Genomic DNA, 21,893 nt, shown 5'->3' with positions numbered 1-21,893 from the left:
TATATATATAGAGTTGTGCTGCTCAACTGTTGCTAATGGGTTGGCTAGATACACAGCATACTTGTTAAATCAAGTTTGACAATTTTTTTTGTATTCTTATAAAATATAGGCATAGCAAACTTATTGTATACACAGCATACTTGTTAAATCAAGTTTGACAATTTTTTTTGTAATCTTATAAAATATAGGCATAGCAAACTTATTGTATACAACAGCAATACATGATTTTTATTCTTGTTTGATCATTTATTTTCTTTCCATAAATTTATTAATTATTAATTTATATACACATACACACGTAAATTGTGTAAGCAACTAAAATAAAATGCAACCCATTAGAAACAGCACAACTTTTTTTTTTAAAGAAGTTTTTCTCTCTCTCATCAATAATCATTTTTCCAATCTGACCATAGAAAAAATGTTTGCTTCTAAAATATTAATATGCCACCCTAAATAACTGATTCTGATTAAGGACTTATTTTAAGGTTCCTATACAGGATACAGCTACTGAAACTTGGGAACTGAAACTGTATCTCGATCGTTACTGTTCCAAACCACTCCCACTACAGATCAGGTTCAATGTAACTGTTTTAACAAGTTCATAACAATCCTAAAAGGAATAACTAAACAAGAATACATAGGATCAGTTCTAATATAAAAATATTTTAATCCATACCTGTGTATGCCTTCAATAATTCTTTATTCAGTTCTTCGATGAATTTTATTGACGGAGAATGCAGTCTAGTTGTTGATAATTCACTATAACATACAGGACATTTTGTTCGTTTTGTCCTGCAGTTTTTACAAATAAGGTGGCCACATGTGAGAATGATTTCAATTTCATTTGTGACTTTGCTGCAAAAAAATAAAATAAAATTAAAATTTAGAATGAAGCAAAAAAATTATTAATGAAACATGGCCATCAATTAAAAATATTAATTCTTTCCTAATCCCTGTAAACAATCAATTTAATTAATTGCTCCATTCTCTGTAATTAAAACTGAAAAAAAAAATTGTTTTAAACAAGAAAAATCTGTACAATCGAAGGGTGAGGTAAGAAAATGCAATAATAATTTTTCCACCAAAAGTAGAAAGCAGTTTTCTCTTCCAAATAAGTTGCCACTAAAACTTTCTAATATTACATTTCTCGCATCACTATTCACTGTAATTTCATGTTTAACTAACCCACTAAAAGCAGTATATATTATTATAATTATAGAAAAAAAAGGTTCTTAAGAGTCATGTATATCAGCATTCTTTATTGCAACATATCTTATTTTTTAATTAACTTAAAAGGCAATCTGAACTGTAAATATTTGTTTATATGATTTTTTTTCTGTCTCCACATGAATATTTCAATAAATAACAATATTAAAAAGTCTATACTTTCAAAATTGATAAAAAGAAAAATATAAATACATAGATTAACAATTTCTTAATAATTATTGTTATTTATTGAAATACAGCAATTAAACAAATAAAATCAATTTATATCAAGACAGAAAAACTAAAAAATAAGAAATTTATCAATAAGTAATACTGATAAGAAATATACCACAAACATGTTCAATCAAGTAAGATGGTATTTGTTAATAATTACAAATATTAAAATAAATATAAAATTGATTTTGTGGAATCAGTAGTTCTCAACAGCTTTCTTAACACCCATAAATCATCTGAATACATTGCTCAGCCATATAATTTGAAGGAGCTAATGATAAATATGCTTTAGACTCACCCAATTTCCTCTGGAGCAACAAATACTCACTATATCACTTAAAAAAAATTGATAAGTAAAAAACTGAACCAACAAATACAAGATTTAAAATAGAATCAAAGGAATTTTAATCTCAATAAAGAGCTGATTATATCAGTTTTCATTCTTCTCCAATATTATCAATACAAATTTGTTTTAAAAAATAATGCCAGGCCTTGTTATGTAAACAGTAAGTAATACAAAGGCCTTACCACACTGGACAGGTAATGTAACTGTTTAAAGCATTCAGCAGCGAGGTAACTTCATTTGGCATTTTACATAAAACAGAGCATAGCAGTCAAAATTCCTGTTTTGCATACAACACGTAACTTAAAATCAAACTGTAACCTCTCAATTCAAAAATGAAAACAATGTGAGTGTTGCCAACCCAATATTATCAGACCTAACATAATATTACCTTCTCCCTTCACTGAAACATAATTATTTAAAGGAGAAACAGCTTAATATGTAGTAATATATTTAACTTTTATATAAATATATGAATGAAACTTAAATAACTAAATTTTAAAACAGATGATGAATCCACAATGATAGGATGTGACGTAACATATAATGTAAAATCCAATATTCAGTCAGAGATAGTTTTTTTGATAACTGGTATCAGAAAGGAAATTATATGAACAAATTATTATTATAATTTAAGGATGGAGTGCCTGAGCGTGAGGAAACACTTCAGCATTCTGGAATCAGATGCGGCATATTTCGAATCTGCTCTGAATTAAATTTTATGTCGCGGTTATCCACTAAATATATCTCTAACTCCTCATTCTGGCTAAAACAATTTTTTATTATATTATGACCCTATAATCAAGGAAACAACCTACTTATATTTAAGAGATGTCAATAACATGGAAGAAAGGTGCAAGCACAACTCATTGAGATTTCTTGTGAAGTTATATCATGAAAAGTATTACCTCTTAAGTCTTAAGGGGCCTCTACATGTTGGCCGAGCCATGGCGAACTCAGACATACGCGAGCATGTGGATGGGTGGCTTGGCTTGGTTGGCCTAGGCTCGTTGCCGAGCCATCGAGAGTCGGTTTTTGGACACAGATCAAAGGGGTTCGTGAGAGCGCTCGTGTACCATCTACACCATTGTTCTTTGTCTAGTTTCAACTTTGAGCTGTTAGGAGGTTAAAGGTGTTTGTTGGTACTTTTTATAATAAGTTTTATATTTAATCTTATTTATTTATATTTAATTTCCTTTCATTTTCTTTTTTTGTAATAAAAATAATACAATTCAAGTGCAATGGCTGAAACCACTAGTACGTCCGCCATGCTTGCCTCTCTGAATAACACTGACATGTGGATGGTCCGCACTTTGTTTGCCGAGCATTTGTACGAGCCTCCGATCCGTGGCGAGCGGCCAACATGTGGATCCATCTTTACCATATCGCATGTTTGGAATAGCGCAATTTCATCAAATCTTTATTGATAGATATATTATTTTTTTGTGGCGTTTCTTCCGTTCCAATAAAACTTTGACCCCCAACCATGGTTAGGCAGTATAGGACTCCAATGGGAGTCTTGGCCGAAAAAAAAGTATTCAGTGGTTCAAAGATTGTTATGGACCGTAGTAAATAGAGCTCTTTTCAGGTGATGAAGGTTTCTCTATTCCATTACAGAACCTGTAAACAAGAGAATAAAATTTGTCTAACCAAATAAGCTGATTTCCTAAAACTCTAGAAATTATCTGTCATAAGATCTTTCCTAGTTTTCGAAACTATTCCAAAATCAGTAAGTGAAAAGCCACGAAAATGTGTCAAGTAAGGGAAATACGAGAACTATAAGAGCTGTAGTAAAGGAGGCTGAATCATTTTTTCTTCTTTGTAAGAAGAAGAGAAATGGTACCTAAACCAGGACAAAACTCAACTCCCACATCATCGGTGAGATTCTGTTTTCCTAAAGCCTCTTTCAATGGTTTAAATACGTGAAAGGCCTAGGTGGCCAAGATTGTTAAGGAAAACTCATGTGAGAAGCGGTACCGCTTCGAACCTGGCTTGGACGGGTTGTAATTTGTTTTGTGGTAGACCCACGGAATGAGTATCGACCTTCCCATACTGACTTGAATTGGCGGATATCCATCCCGTATGCCAGAAATAACCAAGTAGAGGGAAAAAGGTCCGAAAGTGTGAAAGACACATGACGAAAATTCTAAACATCGTGGTATTTCACAGAACATTCCATCAGGCTGCTAGTGTCAAACGGGAGGTGTGGACCGTCGCTCAGCGAAACAACGTTCCTGGTGAATTTCTACCGTTTTTTTTTTTTACTTTTGGAAATGTAGTTGTGTGGATCATTAGCAGTTCACTGTTCGGGAAGAAAGTTCAGCTAAAGTATTCCTTTTGAATACAAAGTACAAGAACTTTTCCGGCAGACACACGCGTTTTAGCTCACAGTGGAGCGTCCTCTTCGATTTGCTGGCATTCTTTACTTGCCAATTCCATTTCATTCACGCCATTGCCATTGCCATTTCCATCTCTATTTCCTTAACGCCACATTCTTCAAATTTTGATATTCTCATCATTAGTTGTTAGCTAGTTTTAAAATATATAATGCTTGTTTTGTAATGAGTGTAGAGATCTCCTACAAAGATGAAACTAAAACTCTGAAAATTAGCGAAAATTTAAATATAATAAAAACTGTGCTGACACATTTTATATAGTCTGTAAATAGTTATTAAATTATTTTTTTATTCCTATTTCAAATAAGTGAGAAAATGTATGTTATTCGATGTAGCTGTGTGTAATTAATTTGTTTTGCCTCCAACTCGACAATGCGTGTTTAGTACTCGTAGGTAAGGTAAGTTAGGAGATTGAGATTGGGCATTGACAGGATGAGTTTTAAATATACATATGGGAATAACTTTTATATATTTATATGTATACATATATCTTTTATTTTATCTATTTATACAGATATTTACGGGAGCACCCTACGGAGTGAAGGAGGATAGCAAGTCCTGTAGGATCTAACTGGAGGTCCTTACGAAAGAAAGAAAATATTGAGGATAGAGAAGAGATCTACAGCAGGCAAAATGAAATAAAAGTACAATATGCATTCCCAGAAATACCACTAGAATGTACTGATCCACTATTCATATTTTTACTCACTGCCTCCTAAGGAGAATTTTTTGAGATCTTTTGTTGAACTGATTCCCGATTTAGTTCCTCATTTAACATACCTGGAGGTGAGAGGACTTTGCATGATTCTTAAGAAGGATAAATCCCTCTATCAGTTTGAACATTTGAGGTTACACATTTCAATGCAGGTATATGATTTTTTAATTCGGTTCCGTAGCCACATTTCATCCAAGAGTGTATATTCGTATGTTTTATAATTAACACCTCTTCTTAGCGGAAATCTCCGTATAACGGGCGAAATAATCTTAAAAGATTGGGCTAAAGTATGTTTGTTCCTTACATAAAAGTTTCAATGAAATATTGATTTTTATTATTTTATAGTATTATTAATATTAGTTCTTAATTATACTATGATATACTTACCACATAAGTTGATATCAATGAATCCAAAGTTGATATCAATTATCGCGATACCGTAGTAGCGGCTATTATCGTGATGTCACGAACCTATCGGAGATCCGATGGCCGATCAGTCCCGTGCTGGCTGCTCCAAGATGAGGATCATCTGCGAAATCTTGCTAGTGTTTTCCTTTTTCGTAGGGGATGTTCTCTCCAGCAAGATCTTGATCGTCATGCCATTTCCACTGTACAGTCACAGCATGGTCTTCATACCTTTCTTCAAGGCATTGGCGGAAAAAGGACACCAGGTGACGTATATGAGTCCGTACGCAAGTAAGGTGTCCGCACCGAATTTCAAGGGTATCGAGATTAACATCACCGTATCGAAAATAGGTAAAAAATAGTTCATAATTATATACTTTTATTTATTCATACACTTTTATATTCATTTAAAATATTCAAGAGGCACACTATACGTTTATAGTTCAGATGGATCACATAATAATGAAAAATTGTTTATATTCTATATTTACAGAATTTTCTAAAAAGTGGTGTAATATATTTACTCTGGCTTTATGAATCGACGAAGTACATAATATAATTCCTCCTTTCATGTTCAAATAAATTATTTTACTGAATTCAGTGGCGTACCGCTGTCTGCTTGAGTCTTACTAAGGGGGGCCGAGGACAGAAGCCTCAAACGAGAACATTAATAGTTTTTAAGGTTTTTTTTTGGTTAGGGGCCAGAAAGATAAATTACCGGACTCCGAATTGTACCATTAGACCGGGTTGTTAAAAATTTTTATTTTTTAATTATCATTTTAAAAAGGGGAGTTATCGCGCCAAATAATGTGCGAATGTGTTAAATATAAATTTATCTTAAAAAGAAAAATAAATAAAATAGGCAACGACCTATTGTTTAATTATGGAAGCAGTAGCTCCGGTCAGCTAAATCCGGGCTGGGAGAAAAATAATACAGCAGGCCCCCTCTCATTCAATATTTTATTTTTGTTAATGATATTAATATATAAAATAGATTGGGGTTTATTGTGAAAACAAAATACACTACTAGTGCATTGTGTTAACATGAGTATATTATTGTTGTAACAATTGTAGTCAACTCTAATAGGAACCCCCGAAAGCCCAGACTCTTGGGATTTGGGCACCTGATCCTCCTTGATTGGAAGTTTATAATCTGTATGCTTCCTTTCGAGACCCTAGTAAACCAGATGCGTTTAAAAAATAGTGCGTTTGAAATAAAAAACAAACAAGTTTCAGACAAAAAAAAATTATTTATTATAATCAGATATAGGGAGTTGGAAGAAGTTGGAGTTGGTGTTGGTACCACTGAAAATTTGACATTGGTTGGCTAAGAGAACTAAAAGAATTCTTAAAAATTTAACTTAAGTTTTAAAAAGATTTTATCTTGCCTGAACTGTATTTAAAATAGATACAAAACAGTATACTAATTAATAAAAACATATAATTATAGGCATATAAAAGCATTAACCTAAAACTGGTTGTCCTTGGTATTGGCGTCGTTAGAAGTTGCCCTCCAATGGACTGTAATTATTTCTATATATTACGATATAGTTAAAGTAAAACTTCTCTTTTTTAAGAAAATAAAAACGACAATAATATAATTTTTTTTAGTAAAATATGTATTAATTTTTAAAATTCATCCTTTATTTTATAACAGTTAATCTTCCTTAGCTTCTTAAATTTTTCCCTACAGCAGACTTATGAAAAAGTTTTCTCTACTTTCAGCTAAGTATAGCACTTTTCGTCCTCATGAGTTTAAAGGCTGCTGGTATGAGATGTTCGGCCTGTGGAGACATTGTACAGGAATGACATCTTTCATGCTTTCCGAGATCACGCACCTACTGCCTCCAAAAAGTGAGAATTTTGATTTGGTCATTGTCGAACCACACTTTTGTCAGGTATTTTTCTATTTTCCAAATTTCATCGATAATTATTATTATTTGCATTCAACTAACCGAATTAATTAAACTACTATTCTTTAGAAAATGTAATCAGCCATCGATCTGCATTTTTATAGATATACTATTCATAATGTACAATTGAAAATTATTATTTGCATATTATTATTATGCAATTATTATTTATAAAATTATTATTTGCATTCAACTAACTGAATTAATTAAACAACTATTCTTTAGAAAATGTAATCAGCCATCGATCTGCATTTTTATAGATATAATATTCATAATGTACAATTGAAAAATGATTTGGAATATATTCAAAGCTTATATTTTCTTTAACAAAAAATCCTCAACAAAGAATTTTGAGCGTTCTTGTAGGAGTATGTGAGTGGAATGAAAATCTGAATGCACAGTATAGAAAGCCAATACTGCTTTTTCCTTAGCTTTTTCGGTCTCTGATGCATGCTTTTGGATGATGCATGATTTTTCTTTTGATGTACACATTTGAAGCACTTGTGTTGTATTTTTCATCTCAGCGCAATTATCTGCTTCATTTTCCATGTCTTCGTCGAACGAGTAGTCACATAGAATTGGTCCCTTTTTATCTGAATTACTTAAACAATTCTGTCTGATAGCTTTTTCTTATTGTATTATATTTTCGTACTGTGACCATTTCATAAATCTTTCTTTCTGTGATATTTGTTAGTTTTAATATTTATTGTATCATCTTTCGCTTATTTTCTTTTATATTTTTTTCTTATACTTATGCTTTTTCTTATTGTAATATGCTCATTGGAAGTCAAAAGCTTACCGACTTGCTTGCCACGCTTACGAGCTTCTATCACTTTACGTAGGATAGGAGATATATGTTTTAGGTCTTTTTTTTCAGTGGATATTCCTGTTTTTGGTTTATTTTCGATAATTCCCTGGTTCTAAGGGCATAAACTAATATGGCCAACTTAAACAGACTTCATATCGACATCTCCCCTTTTTGTACGGGTAAGATGGTCAAAACAAAATTTAAAGGAAGAAAAAGCTGATTAACCGTCTTATTGAGGTTAGAATACTGGTAGAAAGATGAAAAAGGCAATAACAATCAATACAAAAATTGTGATACAGGTTTTTACAAAAAACCATTATAAAATATTTTCACTACTATACAAAAACAAAACTTATTCATTAACTTTGTATTTATTTTTCTCTGTATTTTTAGTATATAGTATATATTTATAGTTGTAATGGATTTCATCTATCTATAGTCCTATGTTATTGAAGATTCTCCATCTACTCGTCACCCCTATTACTTACACAATGGACTGTGTCATTTTATTTGTTTTATTAAACCATTTTATTGGTAATATGACATTTTATATCTGGGATAATGCCCTTAAAATAAGGGAGTAAGAATTATTATTTAATATAATAAAGAGAATAATTAATTAAGAGTTATAAGAATTAAATAAGCAGGACTGGCTTAGTGGTCAATGTTTGAATCATCATCCAAAATATATAAATAAAGGAAGTAAGAAGTATTAGTGTAATAAAATAAATAAATAATAAAATTATATAACCTTAGCCAAAGGTTGAATAATGAAGATAGATAAAATTATTTTTTAAAACCTTTCAAATTCAGAAAGGTAACACAGTAACATCTAATTGCATTTTTCTGTCTCTAGTTTACACATGTACGTGTGTGTATATTGAATTATTTATCTATCGCTGTGAATGAATTTAATAGTTCTTTACAAAGTTGGATGTTTCTCTATTTTTGATATATCTCAATAAATTCTGATTTTTTTCATTGAGGTGATGTGGGATAAGGTTTCGGGGTAAGTTTGCCAGATGATATCATACATTACTTAACTCATAAGGGAGGAGCTATCATCACACCATCATAACTATCTCAACACTATCATACTATACTTCTTACTATTCTGTCATCACAACTTAATTCATTTTTTCGCAAAAGCAGAGCGAAGTCATTGTATTTTTAAAAATAAAATTTAAATCTTCAATTATAAATTTACACACGGTCATCAATTATAATTAAAAATTGAAAAATAAAATATTTAAAAACCACTTTCTTTGAGAGAAAGAGCTGAGCCCGAGCCCGTGGCAATACAACCCAGTGAGCCCACTTCTACTCAATATTTCACCTTTTTTTGTTTTCAAAAATTTGATATATAAAGTTCAATATTTGTTTTTAATGTCCAGAATTTTCTCTGGAAGGTCATAGCTATTCCGATTTCTATGGTAAAAAAAAAATACCAAGAAAATTAAGCATTTTTGGCGTGTAGCTAAGAAAGTATACATTTTTTTCAATGTCATTATATGCTAATCGATTTGTCTCTTTCTGAAACAAATATTACTGATTGTGCTAAGTGATTTTTATATTCACTAAAAATCAGAAAAACATAATGAGGTTTGGTGTGAAGAAATTTAACAAAATTATTTTTAAGAATAAGCAAATCATATTCGTTTTTAGTGTCGTCTGAAACCCGTAAATATCAATTTTCAAAGAAATTAAAAATTAATTGTAGAGCCCTAAACCACTATTTTGAGCTATTTTTGATTTTTCAATATACAGTAAGGTGATAATTTTTTGCCAAAAATTTGTATTTCTCGAAAATTCGTATTAAGGCATTTTTTGAGGTTCTAAAAACTAATATGAACATTGTTTCACTCCTAAAAACCTTTTACCACTATTACTGATAAAAATTTATATATTTCTTAAAAACCAAAAAAAAAACCAGGCCAATGTCGGAGAATAAATTAGATGGTTGGTGGTTATGGTTTGACACTGTCTCCCGAGAATGGCCCCGTTGTAGAACTGACTCATATTTTATATACATATTTCAATACATAAATATATTATGTAAATAATATGGAATCTCCAGTACGCGTTTCATTTTAGGTAGTTACTATATATATACTTTTGTTTTTAAACTTGTTTTTCTCCACAATTTAATTAAAGATTGCTTATCAGATGACAGGTGTATTGAATCGGTGAGCTTTAACTGATTGAGACTTTCCAATATACATGAGCATAATCCCTCCCCCATTTTGTTTATGTAGTCCATTCTTTTAATATTCTGTTCTAGGAATTATTCTAAATTGTATAAATATACATTCAGCTTGAAATCCCTTTTTTGTGCTTCGATACTTTTAACATTATATTTGTAACTATTTAATAAGAACGAAAATATTTGATAACATTGATATTACCAATATAATGTTTTATCATTAGTTTATACCTAAAGAACTTTAAATTTTAACTTTTTTTTTTTAATGACTGTAATCAGTAGCTTACTAGTGTATGGATTCAACTTCAAAGATACCAGATACTGACTATGAAAAAGGTATCTTATAATGAATATAAATACCCAATAAATAACACATAAACAAAATAAAGCCCTTTTATATATTAATATGACCTAACGATAGGGTTATCTTCCCACCGAATACAAAGATAACTATTATCTAGAGTTTATAGAACAATATAGGATTATTTATGCTTTTCGTTATCAACGTAAATAATTGAAGACATAATCTTAAGCGTACATTGGTACACCCGGCGGAGTGGCTGTCTCCTATAAGAAAAGCTAAGAAGTACAAATAAAAAAAAAGTCACAATTTCTAACTTATTTTTAATTCCCCTTTTTTTATGATAAAAAAATCGATATAGCTTATTAAATTTAATTGCTCAAAAGTTTCGATCAGTTTCTTATTGTATATTTGGGTTCAATTTCTGTAGTCAAACCAAGTAGGCGCCAATTCTGAACTTATGATTAACCTGCCATATATAATACCACCCACCTTGTTTTATATTTGCACTATCATTTACATATTAATCTTTGCAAGGTATATTATACATGTTATATAATAGTTGCTACGGAGAAAAAAAAAAAGAAGTATAATACGCTCTTATATTTGATTTAGTAATTCTACTTGGAGTAATTCTACTTGGAGTCCTTAAAGAAAGTTTTACTAGAATAAACCTTGTACAAGAACTAGGTGTAGTAACATATTTGACTAAGTAGTGATAAAACGAAATACAGCCCCTAATTACTGTATTAATTATATTAGGAAATATTTGTTCAGTACATCTAATACTCCATAGTTAGAATCAAAAAACTCATTCTGTTTAAAATATTCAAAACATTCTCACTCTTTCAGCATTATTAGGTCTATTAAAACAATAGAATCCAACATATAACATAATATGCACATTTCCATAAACAAATATTATTTTGAAAATTTTGTTCAGACAAACATATGTTTAATCAGGATATAACAGAAGATTTAGATTTTTTTTTCTTCCTTTTGGTACTTTATAATCAGATTTCAACACGTTAAAATTAGAGCATTGCCCACAATTCTACATCCAGCGCTAATTTATGATTGATAACTAACATAACTTAAAATTTGTTACATTTTATAATTATTGCTATATGATATTTTATCCTGAGTAGAACAAACAATAGTTGAAAGATAATTAATTATAAGAAAAATAATATTCTATTACGTCATGTATTTTAATCAAAATGAGCAGGTTTTCAGCAGTTGTGGATCCTGAAATTTCTAGATGTGGGCTCACAGTACTAGCATAATTCCATAAACCTAATCAAACAATATAAAGTATATTTATAATTTATATAATATAAATTTTAAAACAAAAATTTAATTCTTAATTAGGAACATGATAAATACTATCTTTGTATTTATATAGATAGAACAAGTTTAAAAAATATTACCTTCCATTGAAGGGCGCACGTCTTCTTTTGGACACGTTAGTAGTGTTCGGTGATGAAATATTGGGTTGGTTGAGCAGAAAGAATAGAATTTAGAAACTTCTGTTTTGATTACACAAAAATATGATTTCAAGTGAAGGGCATTTTTTTGCGATATTTATCTTTTGTATTTCCTATTCCTCGTCCTTCTAGATGATGAAAACTGTGCTCAGTCCATTATCTCTTGTCATTCATATAATTCAGGATGAAAATCACAGATGAAAATGGAACTAAACATTCCAAGTAATACAATTAAGGAAAGAATTCAAGAAGAAAGGTTTCTTCTAGTTTTATTTTGATAAAAACCTTAACTTTCCTAAAGAGACACGTTGTTTGTAAATGCTTATTTTATTGTTTGTGAGCTTAACTAAGTCCGTAGCCCCAAATGATTCATATTCCAATGCACTCGTTTCAGCGAGGGTGTCTTTTTAAATCGCTCGGTTACGTTTCCTCACGACCTGCAATGATTTATAGTTCAGGAACCAGGTGCATATATGCATCTCCAAATAACTGTTAAAATTCATTTTTACCAAACTAAAACCGGGAAACGCATTTCTGGCAACCTTGAAACTCTTACTAATTGATGCAATGAAGTGAGAAATCAGCTTTTTTTCGCACCTATTAACGCTACTTTATTGTAATAAAGTAATGAATTAGGCCTTTTTATTTTGTTTTTCGCCTATTACACTTAAGCGATGCATCCTAGCGAAAATGTTACAGTATAATAAATTAAAGAGCATTAAATTTTACATGGAATGATTACCATCATTTAATAGTCATAAAACACCTGCTTCGGTTGTACCTTGGATTTCAATGTTGGAGAAAGGGGTGTAATGGAGGGGGTAAGCTGGCAAGAAAAGTGAAGCCAAAGAGATGGTGCTTATGATGGACTAGGAGCTTTGCAGAGGAGCATGGGAAGAGTACAAGCTAATCACTATTGCCCTCTGCTTCAGTTTGGATTAGAATGGCGGACCTCAACGTAAACCTATGCTCTGCGGGTGTAGCCTTTTTGGCTTCCCTTTTGCTTTGAAGGAGAGCAGGGTTTTGCCATTCCTCTGGTTGATAAGAGTAATGGAATATTTTTCTACTTCTCACTCTCTTATGTGTTCCAATGGCTGGTGCTGAAGTCCCATTAAGTCTGCATGCAACTGAAGCAGATGGTTTACGACTGAATTATTAAGTTATGGTAATCATCCAACGTAAAATTCAAGGGTTTTAGGTCCGGAGAAATGTGTTTTCGTATTAAGTGTTGACTCATATATAGTACTATATCTCCGTTTTTGGCAAATCTTGAAAAAATCGGTTAAAGAGATACTACCTGGCCGAATTATCAATTTATGGAATTCATTGTTCGCAGAATTGAATGCTCTTAAATTTATTATACCAAACATTTTTCGCTAGAATGTAACGTTTAGGAGTTAGAAGACAAAAGAAGAAAAACCGACTTAATTCATTTCTTCAATATATTCATTAACTAGTAATAGTTTTAGAACCCCCAGAAATTCGTTTCCGTGTATTAGTTATTTGCAGATATGGTTTATGGGCTGAATTTTAAGCACCTACCTCCTATACTATAAGGTAAGGTATTACGCAACGACTATATCAGAAACAGATTTTCGGATTTTTTGGAGATGAAAACTAACTAGTAATTTGTTATTTCTAAAAATTTAACATTCCTATTTAGGATTTGATTACTTTTTATGTGAAATTACTTTAAAATAATAATTGCAGGAGCCACTTGGAATCCTAGGACACTATTACAACGCTCATCTGGTGACCTTAATGCCAGGACCTGTCAACCCCTCAATAGCGTACCACACTGGCACACCTACTAATCCTTCTTATATTCCATTAATAAGGTAATTATTCGACAACTCAGGTAATAAATTGATAATTATATTCACTCATTTCTTTGTTTGTTTCTTACGAAGGACAAGGACGTAAAAATCAAATGCATTGGAATATCTTCGATACAATACCAAAGTAGCCTATCTGAAAATTTCTGAGCGATCGATCTTGAATTATCTATACAGTCTTCAAAGCTAATTTCTAATTTGATAAACGCTAATCGTCCATTTTATATTTTTAATTAGTGATGTTACGTATTCAGTTGGGTCTTTTTGGCATTGCGAAGAGAATAAAATATAGAGAGTGAAACAAAACTCAAGGTAGGAAAATTTGCAGTTTGGGATTTACACTGACGATATGTAGATCGAGTTAATTAAAAACCCTTTCTTAAGAAAGGGCGCCGAAATAAACATCAGATTACTGCACGGCCTGATTTTTTTAGATAACTAAGAAAATAGCTAGTTACTTCTAATAAAGGTAGATTTTACTTTCACAACAACTCATAGTTAAAATCGATCGTCGTTTTTCCCCTACCTTCAGCTTATTAGTCTCGTCACCGAAGGGGTTGTAGAGGACATGGCGAGACCAAGCATTTAAATACTAAAGGTCCCGCCCCAATTTTTTCCCTAACATCAAAAATTAAAGCTTTAAGTTTATGATTTTTTTCGTATCTGTTATAGTTTTCCAGAAAAATTGATTTTTTCGTAACATTTTGTATTTCACTCATTGATCTACTAACGTATTCCCGCTATCAAAAGTTAGTAATGGTCAAACAGGTATTTAAGTATTACTGGTAAACAAATCTTTACCATAAAATAACTTAATTAAAAAAATTAATAAATAAGTAATGAAACCTTTAGGAAAACAACCGATTGGAAAGAATTAGGAAAATTGCCATCAATAATTTCAACATTTTTTCATAAGATCCATTTATCTTTTTGTGTAAGTGAAGTATTTGGCAACTTTGAAAAATGTTTTTTTAATTTTTGTGAATATATTCATATTATTTTTTTATAAGGAATAAGCCCATCTCTGATGAGATGTTTATGTTTATTTTGTATCTCTACATTTTTTTTTTTACATCTATTTATCTTATTATTTTATTGTGATATACGTAATTTATGTTATCATTTGGTGTATCAAGGGCAGGATACACAGATCGGATGACCTTCTGGGAAAGATTGGGGAATACATTTCTGACAACATCCGAGCTTATTGGACATCATCTATACTTCTTGCCGATTCAGGTAAAACCTACATATATATGTATATATAAATATGTAAAAATAAGTAATAAAATTAAGCCCCTGCTATGAACACTTTCCAATGTTGGACACTTCGAGTCTCCGTTTGTCCAACTTCGAGCTTCCAATGTGAAGTGCCGATAATTAATCTTCCTGGGGTCTGCTTCAATATGAAAACCAATAGTATTAATCCATAAATACAAGTACACAAACTATAAAGTACAAGCACTAATACATTTGTTTCATGATAGGGACGACTATCAGTTATATAACATGATTTTAAAAGCAAAAAAATTATCTAGCAGAATTGATTAAGTCAGTGAAGTTGTACCAAATACAAACTACAAGGTTAATAGTATTAGTTTGTACTTTATTTTGAGACAGCGTCCTGAACGTTATAGCATCGACAGGGGAAACGTTTATAGCATCGAGTAGCAAGCACCTGCTTCAGCTTTGAAAGGAAATATTTAATTGGTCGCTTATAGAAAAATGTTAAACTGAGACTAATGTATGTTGGAATAGATATAAAATCTCGAAGCCGCCTGTTTCCAAAAACTCTCGAAAATAATAATAAAATACATTAATTAATGGAAATATGTTGAATATATTCCAGGACAGAGTGATGAGGGATTGGCTGAAGGACCCCAACCTGCCATATCTGGGCGATGCCTTGAATAACGTTTCAGTGTCACTAGTGGAAACACATTACTCAATCAACTACCCGAGGCCGTACTCAAGAAACGTCGTAGAAGTTGGAGGAGTGTCCCTAAAAGTGCCCCAACAATTACCAGATGTAAGTTTTATGTCATTTTATCACACATAATAAACATGTAATAAATATGTAAATACTATATAAACGTAAATACGCGATGATAAAGTTTTAAAAATTGTATTTTGCTATATTCTTCAATATAGCAACTTCTGGGACATTAAATACCCATAAAACTTCATTAATCTTTTATTTATGAAATTTTAAGGGCGTTTCATTTTCCAGAAATAGCTGTATTGAAGTTATAAAAATGTGGAAAGTGGGTAAGAGACTGTTGGGTTGGTTTTTAGATTTAAGTAGATTTGAGCAATGCCTCACAGAACTTGATTTAGGTTTCAGCCAGACTATATTTAATGTTTGTTACTAGATATTTTTTTATATATTCTGATAGCTTTATTGCTGAAGAAAAAATAAAATATTCTAACTAATCGATTCATTTTTCAGTATTGATAATTATATTATAATCTGTTATTTTTTATAAATTATCTTTAAGATTTATTATCGTAATTAGTGACCCAATAAGGTCATAAAATATGGCCTCATTTAATTTTTTTTAATGTTTTCTTTAATTTTCAATACTTTCTTATTTTTGATCATGATAAAAAAAAACCGACCTTCTATCAAACCGGATATTATCAGTAATGAACTGATAAATTAATTTTTTTTTTTAAGGTTTGTACGCAGATAAATTTCCTCACGAGGAATGTTATTTTTCCAAGAGGATGTTTATGTTTAAATCTTCAATCCAGGATGTTTATGTAACATTATGAGAAGGTGTCCTGCATATGGATGAATTCCTAAGTGGCATTGAGTTCCACTTTTTATTCTTCCAGGGCTTCGTTTTCAAAGATGCAATAATTCCTCACCATCTTCAGCTTAATGCGTATGAATAGATTACACCCATCCTATAAGTCATGTCTCATAGCCTCTATTTTATTTATGTATGTATGGGTCATTCTCTAATTGTGTTGGTATTTCAGATAAAGAGAAGAGCTTTTTAAGAATGATCAACCAACCGAATGTGAATTATTATCATTTGTCTGTTATTATCCTCCTTGAAGCAAATGTTTCCTTCTCACTTTAATCTTTAAACACTAATTTTAATATATTAATAAAATATATAAACTTTCTTTCGTCACTTCCCTGGCATTGTCACAAAACTGAAACTGAGACTTAATAAGTCAATGGTACCAGTTCTTTTGGAGTAAACCTGACAAAATTGGCTGCCATGTTTTCAGCATTCTGTCAAGTATTGGTATAAAATATAATTTGAATTTAAAATAGAACATAGCAATCACTGTAACGCTTTTTATCTCTGCCATAAAGTTTTCTGTCAAACCCTAGCGTGTTGATGAACTTTCCATCAATACGCCCTCGTGAAGGATATTTTCAGAAAACACATGCTCGCGTTCGTTTCCGTCTTAAACCTTAAAGACTTACATATCTTTAGAAATTAATACTGATAAAACTTGTATTGTATATTGTTTTATGATGTGTATATTACTTAGGTTCAGAGTATATCAGAGTCTCTTTACGTGTTTGGTAATCTTTTTTTTTTTTGTGAATTTTCGTCACATTGCGGGTTTTTTTAAATGGTATTTACTACACGTTTTATTATAAAACTATAAACAATTAACTGTCGTATATACAAATAAAATAAACTTAAAACATGAATAACAACGGAAAATTTTCAAAATAAAAGATAATTCAAGATAGTTCAAAGATAGTTCAATTTTCAAAAATTTTATATAAACATTAATTTTTAATATATATAATCGAAATAAGTAAAAATTCGTAAAAAATGTATAAGCATATCATTGCTAGCTGTGATACCCAATAACCATATAACTTGGAAGTGATCAACAAAACGATTATAATACTTTAGAAATAATAACATATCAATGTGTCATTCTAGAGACATATCTCAACCCTTGTTTTGTAGGATACCTTATATATTTTTTCTAACTGAAAATTCTTTAGAATTAGCCAAGAGTATTTAATATATTTTGAGTGAGTCAACCCTGTGGGTTCGGGCACACCTAGCCTCTATAAACTGAGTACCTTTAATTGGGGAAAAAACAGACTGTGATTCTAATCACCTCCGCGTGATCATGAATAAATCACCTCCTACAACCATTGCAACAAATGCTGCTCAAATTTTCCACATTGTTAGTCTTATAGGGCCTACTGTACACGAATAAAGATAGATTTTTCATTTCATACACGGTAACTCATGACTAGAGGGAGATCGAGAGGGGGTAAGTGCGAATGTTAGGCTGTATTAACATTTACTTAATCATATAGAAATTAATTTTATTAAGTATATTCAGTGTATTTATAAAAAAAAAAAAATCCACTAGTTTTTATTTTTTGGTTGGAAATTTACATTCAAAAAATAATATAGATAAGATATATTGTATGCTCTGTGCATAGAAACTTCAGTTCTGTTGGCAGCATTTTTTCCAGAATGAAGTGTTTCTCTCTTTGGAAGATAAATTAATTTTCAACCTTCAGAAAGTTATTCTGTAACCGTAACCGTTTTAAATTTAATAGTAATTACAAATTACTATATATAGGAATTTTGAATTCATTTTCAGCAGATCGGGTTGGAGATTCTAGCTTATCCCAGTCAAAGCACACACAAATTAGTTGCACTGAGATAAAAACTCTCATAAATCAGAGCAGATTTATATTCTCCCCAATGTTACTTTATGTCAGGCAGTGATGTATGAGCAATGTATTTGTATATAGGGGAGAAATGTTTACTTTAGAGTTGTATTTCAGTGCCGGTAATTTAGTTATCAGCCATCCGGAATCTCTTATCAAAATATAAAGTTAATCTAGTTATACAAGGTACACCAGATAATACCAGGAACTTTTTTAGGGTTCGAATCCATATTCATTGTGACAAAGAAATAACTATGAACCAACATTCGATTTTTAAGGGTTTAGTTGGAAATTTAATGTTTAATGACGTGATGACATCATTCCAGAAATTATCTCAGAAGACTAATCTATCCTGTATTAGTCCTGTGCTCAGTAAATCCCGCAAAAATCAATCCACGATGTTTATTTTTTTACTGTTATTCATTTCAAGCCTTATGTTTTCAGCCAAACAATTTTTTTGGCAATGGAATCATTTTTTATTACTTAGTCACCGACCTTAGGCGAAATCTCGACTATTTCTGAAAGCAGATGGGTACAATCCATATCTTTCCAGACCTTTACTTATTAGAAATAGGACAAGCATCAGATATATTGATTAAATTGATATATCAATATTTTTGTAATTGAGATTTATATTAAATTATAAATAAATACCATGAAATGATATCCCATTTATCAAAGAAAAATATGAATTGTAAGAACAATGACCCTTCTAACTATGAAGTAGTACTATTTTTAGTAGCTTTGTATTATACAAAATCAAAAACATTTTTTAAAGATGGATTTTAAACTTCCCTAACATGTCAAGGTAGCAACTGTTCAGGAAGTATTTGTTTTTCAAGAAAAAAAGAAATTAAATCAATTTTTTCTCATTGGATTTTCATAATATTTTAATGTTATTATATTAATTTATTGAGTGTTATGAAAAATTGATTTAAAAAATAATTAAATGGATAAAAAAGTACTTAATAATTTGTTTTTTTAATGTTCATAATAAAATTATTAAAAATTTTGTTTAAAATTTAAAAAAGGTTTTGAACCTTTATTTTTTATAATACTTACAAAACCTGAAGCTCTGTCTAATCATATTTTTCTCATCTTAAGAATGTGTTGACACTGAGTTGTTGTTTATTTTGTTTGAAACACTGTGGGGGTGATTGAACTCTTCAGCTTTATATAATAGTGTTGATAAGGCTAAAATACTACTTCATGGATGGTCTTCCTTACTTAGGAGGAACATAGGCTACCAAAACAATTTAATTAATCAGTAAATCTCTTGTCATAAAAAAAAAAAAATTAATATCCAGTTATAATCAATTTTATGCTATAAAAATGGGTTTATGTTATAAATATAAAATGAACATGAAGTTTAAACTAATAAAATTATTAACATTTAATTAGTTGATTACAAATACGACTGTTTAAATAGGACCTGGAGAAATATATTAGTGAATCAAAACATGGTGTTATATACTTCAGTTGGGGCTCTCATTTTGAGGGAAAGAATTTGGAATCAGCTTTGGATCATATCATGGAATCATTTAAATATGTAAAGCAACGAGTTATCTTCAAGATGGCCAACCGCACCTTCTCCTCAGTGCCTGAGAATGTTCTAATCAGGCCATGGGTCCCACAGACTAGTGTATTAAGTAAGTTCAACTTTTATGTTATATGCTTATATTTGAAATCACAATTGAGAGCATAATTTTGAATTTCTATCAACAGGCCATGACAATGTTGTTCTTTTTATAAGTCACTGTGGGCTGAACAGCATTTATGAATCTGCATATCATGGTGTCCCAGTATTGGGTACTCCAGCATTTGCGGATCAGTTTCACAACGCACGACTCATTGAGAACCTTGGGCAAGGAATTGCAGTTGATCCTCGTACAATAACAGACTATTCCAAAATATTGCCAGCTATGAAAAAAATATTAAATGACCCAAGGTAATATTATATGAAAATTAACTTTTCAACCAAACTCCTACTGATAACCAAAATTGCAGCCTCAAAGTAATACTAACATATTAAAAAAAATACAGTTATTTAAATGTTGAGTAAATAATTTTGAATCAACATCTAAAAGTTTAATTAGATAGCAAACCATAATAAACTTTAATATAAAGTTATAACCTTTGAAATCCATTTCCTCAAAAGTTAGATTTTTGATTAATTTTAATATTGCATTGAGGATGTGATTTATATAAGTATTTTAATTATCATTAAAAAACATTATATTGCTTTAAGGTTCCAATCTCAACCATTTTCTAAGAATACTTGAAATTTCCAATCAAAATCTTTTTATCATTTCTTTTTAAATCACATTTCTTATAAAAAAAGAAAAAAAAAAAAAGAAACACAAGAATAAAAAACTCCATGATTAAGAAAACAAGTTAAACAAAAGGCATTAATCTCTTAAAGGATACATATGCAGGCAAAATTATAAATTTATTTATTAATTGTTATTTATTATATTACTCTTTTACTTCTTCATTTTAACAAGTCTAGTATCTCATACTAATGTAAGGTTTTGAATATTTTTCAACTGTTAACAGATTAATATAGAAAATTCATATAAATGAATAATGTATATTTAACCACAGAAATCAGGTAATGCTAGAAATAGAAATACAATAAATTTACTCAATTAATTAAATTTATAGAACCAAACCCCCCCGTAAGGTAATATATCAGCTTTCAATCTAGAAAACAAAGATAAATTCATAATGTATAAACATGATCAATATGAGTAACTAAATATTTGAAATTATTCATCATCTAATTTTGTATTTATCTTTACTGATAACATTGTTACAATTTTCAGAGTGAACATACTTATGTTGCCCAGATTTATGTCTAACCATAATCCAGAGAGTATGTTTTAAAAAATCACTGAACTGTATTGTGTGTGTTTTCATAGACATTTATGAAGGAAAACAATTCATGATTATAGTAATCTGACCCATTATTATGCAATTAGTTACAGGGAAAGAGCCAAGAAACGTATTTCAATCATTAGAGACAAGCCTATGCCACTCATTGACGAAGCTATTTACTGGGTCGAGTATGTGATTAGACACAACGGAGCACCACACCTGAGGCCAGCATCTCTGGACTTAGCCTGGTATCAGCTCTTTCTGATTGATATCATAGCATTTGTATTGTGTGTATTTTTTAGTATTATAGCCCTCCTGTGGTACATAATCAAGATATTTTGCAGAAAAAGTGTCACTTCTGTTCATGCGAGGAAGAAAGTTCAGTAGTTTATAAATGTATAATTTAACTTCAAATAACACAGTATTGAATATATTTATTATAAATAATGGATCACAAAATGTAAATAAAACTTTATATATCTTTCAGGTGACTATAAA

At 30.5% G+C, this 21,893-nt stretch overlaps 2 protein-coding genes across 4 annotated transcripts in view; one reads left to right on the top strand and one right to left on the bottom strand.

Moving 5' to 3' along the window:
* LOC106688980 (uncharacterized) overlaps positions 1 to 2,265 on the bottom strand; it is a 20,000-nt gene extending 17,735 nt beyond the window's left edge. For all 3 annotated transcript variants that reach the window (XM_014433702.3, XM_014433703.3, XM_014433704.3), the window contains exons 1-2: positions 1,969 to 2,265; positions 677 to 855 (exon numbers count right to left, since the gene is read on the bottom strand). In XM_014433702.3, the coding sequence (XP_014289188.1) occupies positions 677 to 855; positions 1,969 to 2,030 (241 nt within the window). In that variant the 5' untranslated portion in view covers positions 2,031 to 2,265. The remainder of the gene's footprint in view (positions 1 to 676; positions 856 to 1,968) is intronic.
* Positions 2,266 to 5,394: 3,129 nt separating this feature from the next.
* Positions 5,395 to 21,879, top strand: LOC106688979 (UDP-glycosyltransferase UGT5). The gene is made up of 8 exons (XM_014433701.3): positions 5,395 to 5,650; positions 7,025 to 7,197; positions 13,722 to 13,849; positions 14,983 to 15,085; positions 15,696 to 15,875; positions 19,948 to 20,167; positions 20,244 to 20,466; positions 21,500 to 21,879. The coding sequence occupies exons 1-8, from the start codon at positions 5,413 to 5,415 to the stop codon at positions 21,780 to 21,782; spliced, it is 1,548 nt and encodes a 515-aa protein (XP_014289187.1). The 5' UTR covers positions 5,395 to 5,412; the 3' UTR covers positions 21,783 to 21,879.
* The last annotated feature ends 14 nt before the right edge of the window (positions 21,880 to 21,893 follow it).

This window comes from Halyomorpha halys, unplaced genomic scaffold (assembly GCF_000696795.3).
Source record: "Halyomorpha halys isolate HHAL.00 unplaced genomic scaffold, Hhal_1.1 Scaffold1245.1, whole genome shotgun sequence".
Classification (NCBI taxonomy): domain Eukaryota; kingdom Metazoa; phylum Arthropoda; class Insecta; order Hemiptera; family Pentatomidae; genus Halyomorpha; species Halyomorpha halys.
This window is presented reverse-complemented; position numbering and strand designations above follow the sequence as displayed.

Coding starts and splice junctions, on each gene's coding strand:
- LOC106688979 (XM_014433701.3), top strand. CDS start 5,413: ATGAGGATCATCTGCGAAATCTTGCTAGTGTTTTCCTTTTTCGTAGGG. Junction 7,198..13,721: donor TCGAACCACACTTTTGTCAG/GTATTTTTCTAT, acceptor TAATAATTGCAG/GAGCCACTTGGAATCCTAGG. Junction 20,467..21,499: donor AAAATATTAAATGACCCAAG/GTAATATTATAT, acceptor TTATGCAATTAG/TTACAGGGAAAGAGCCAAGA.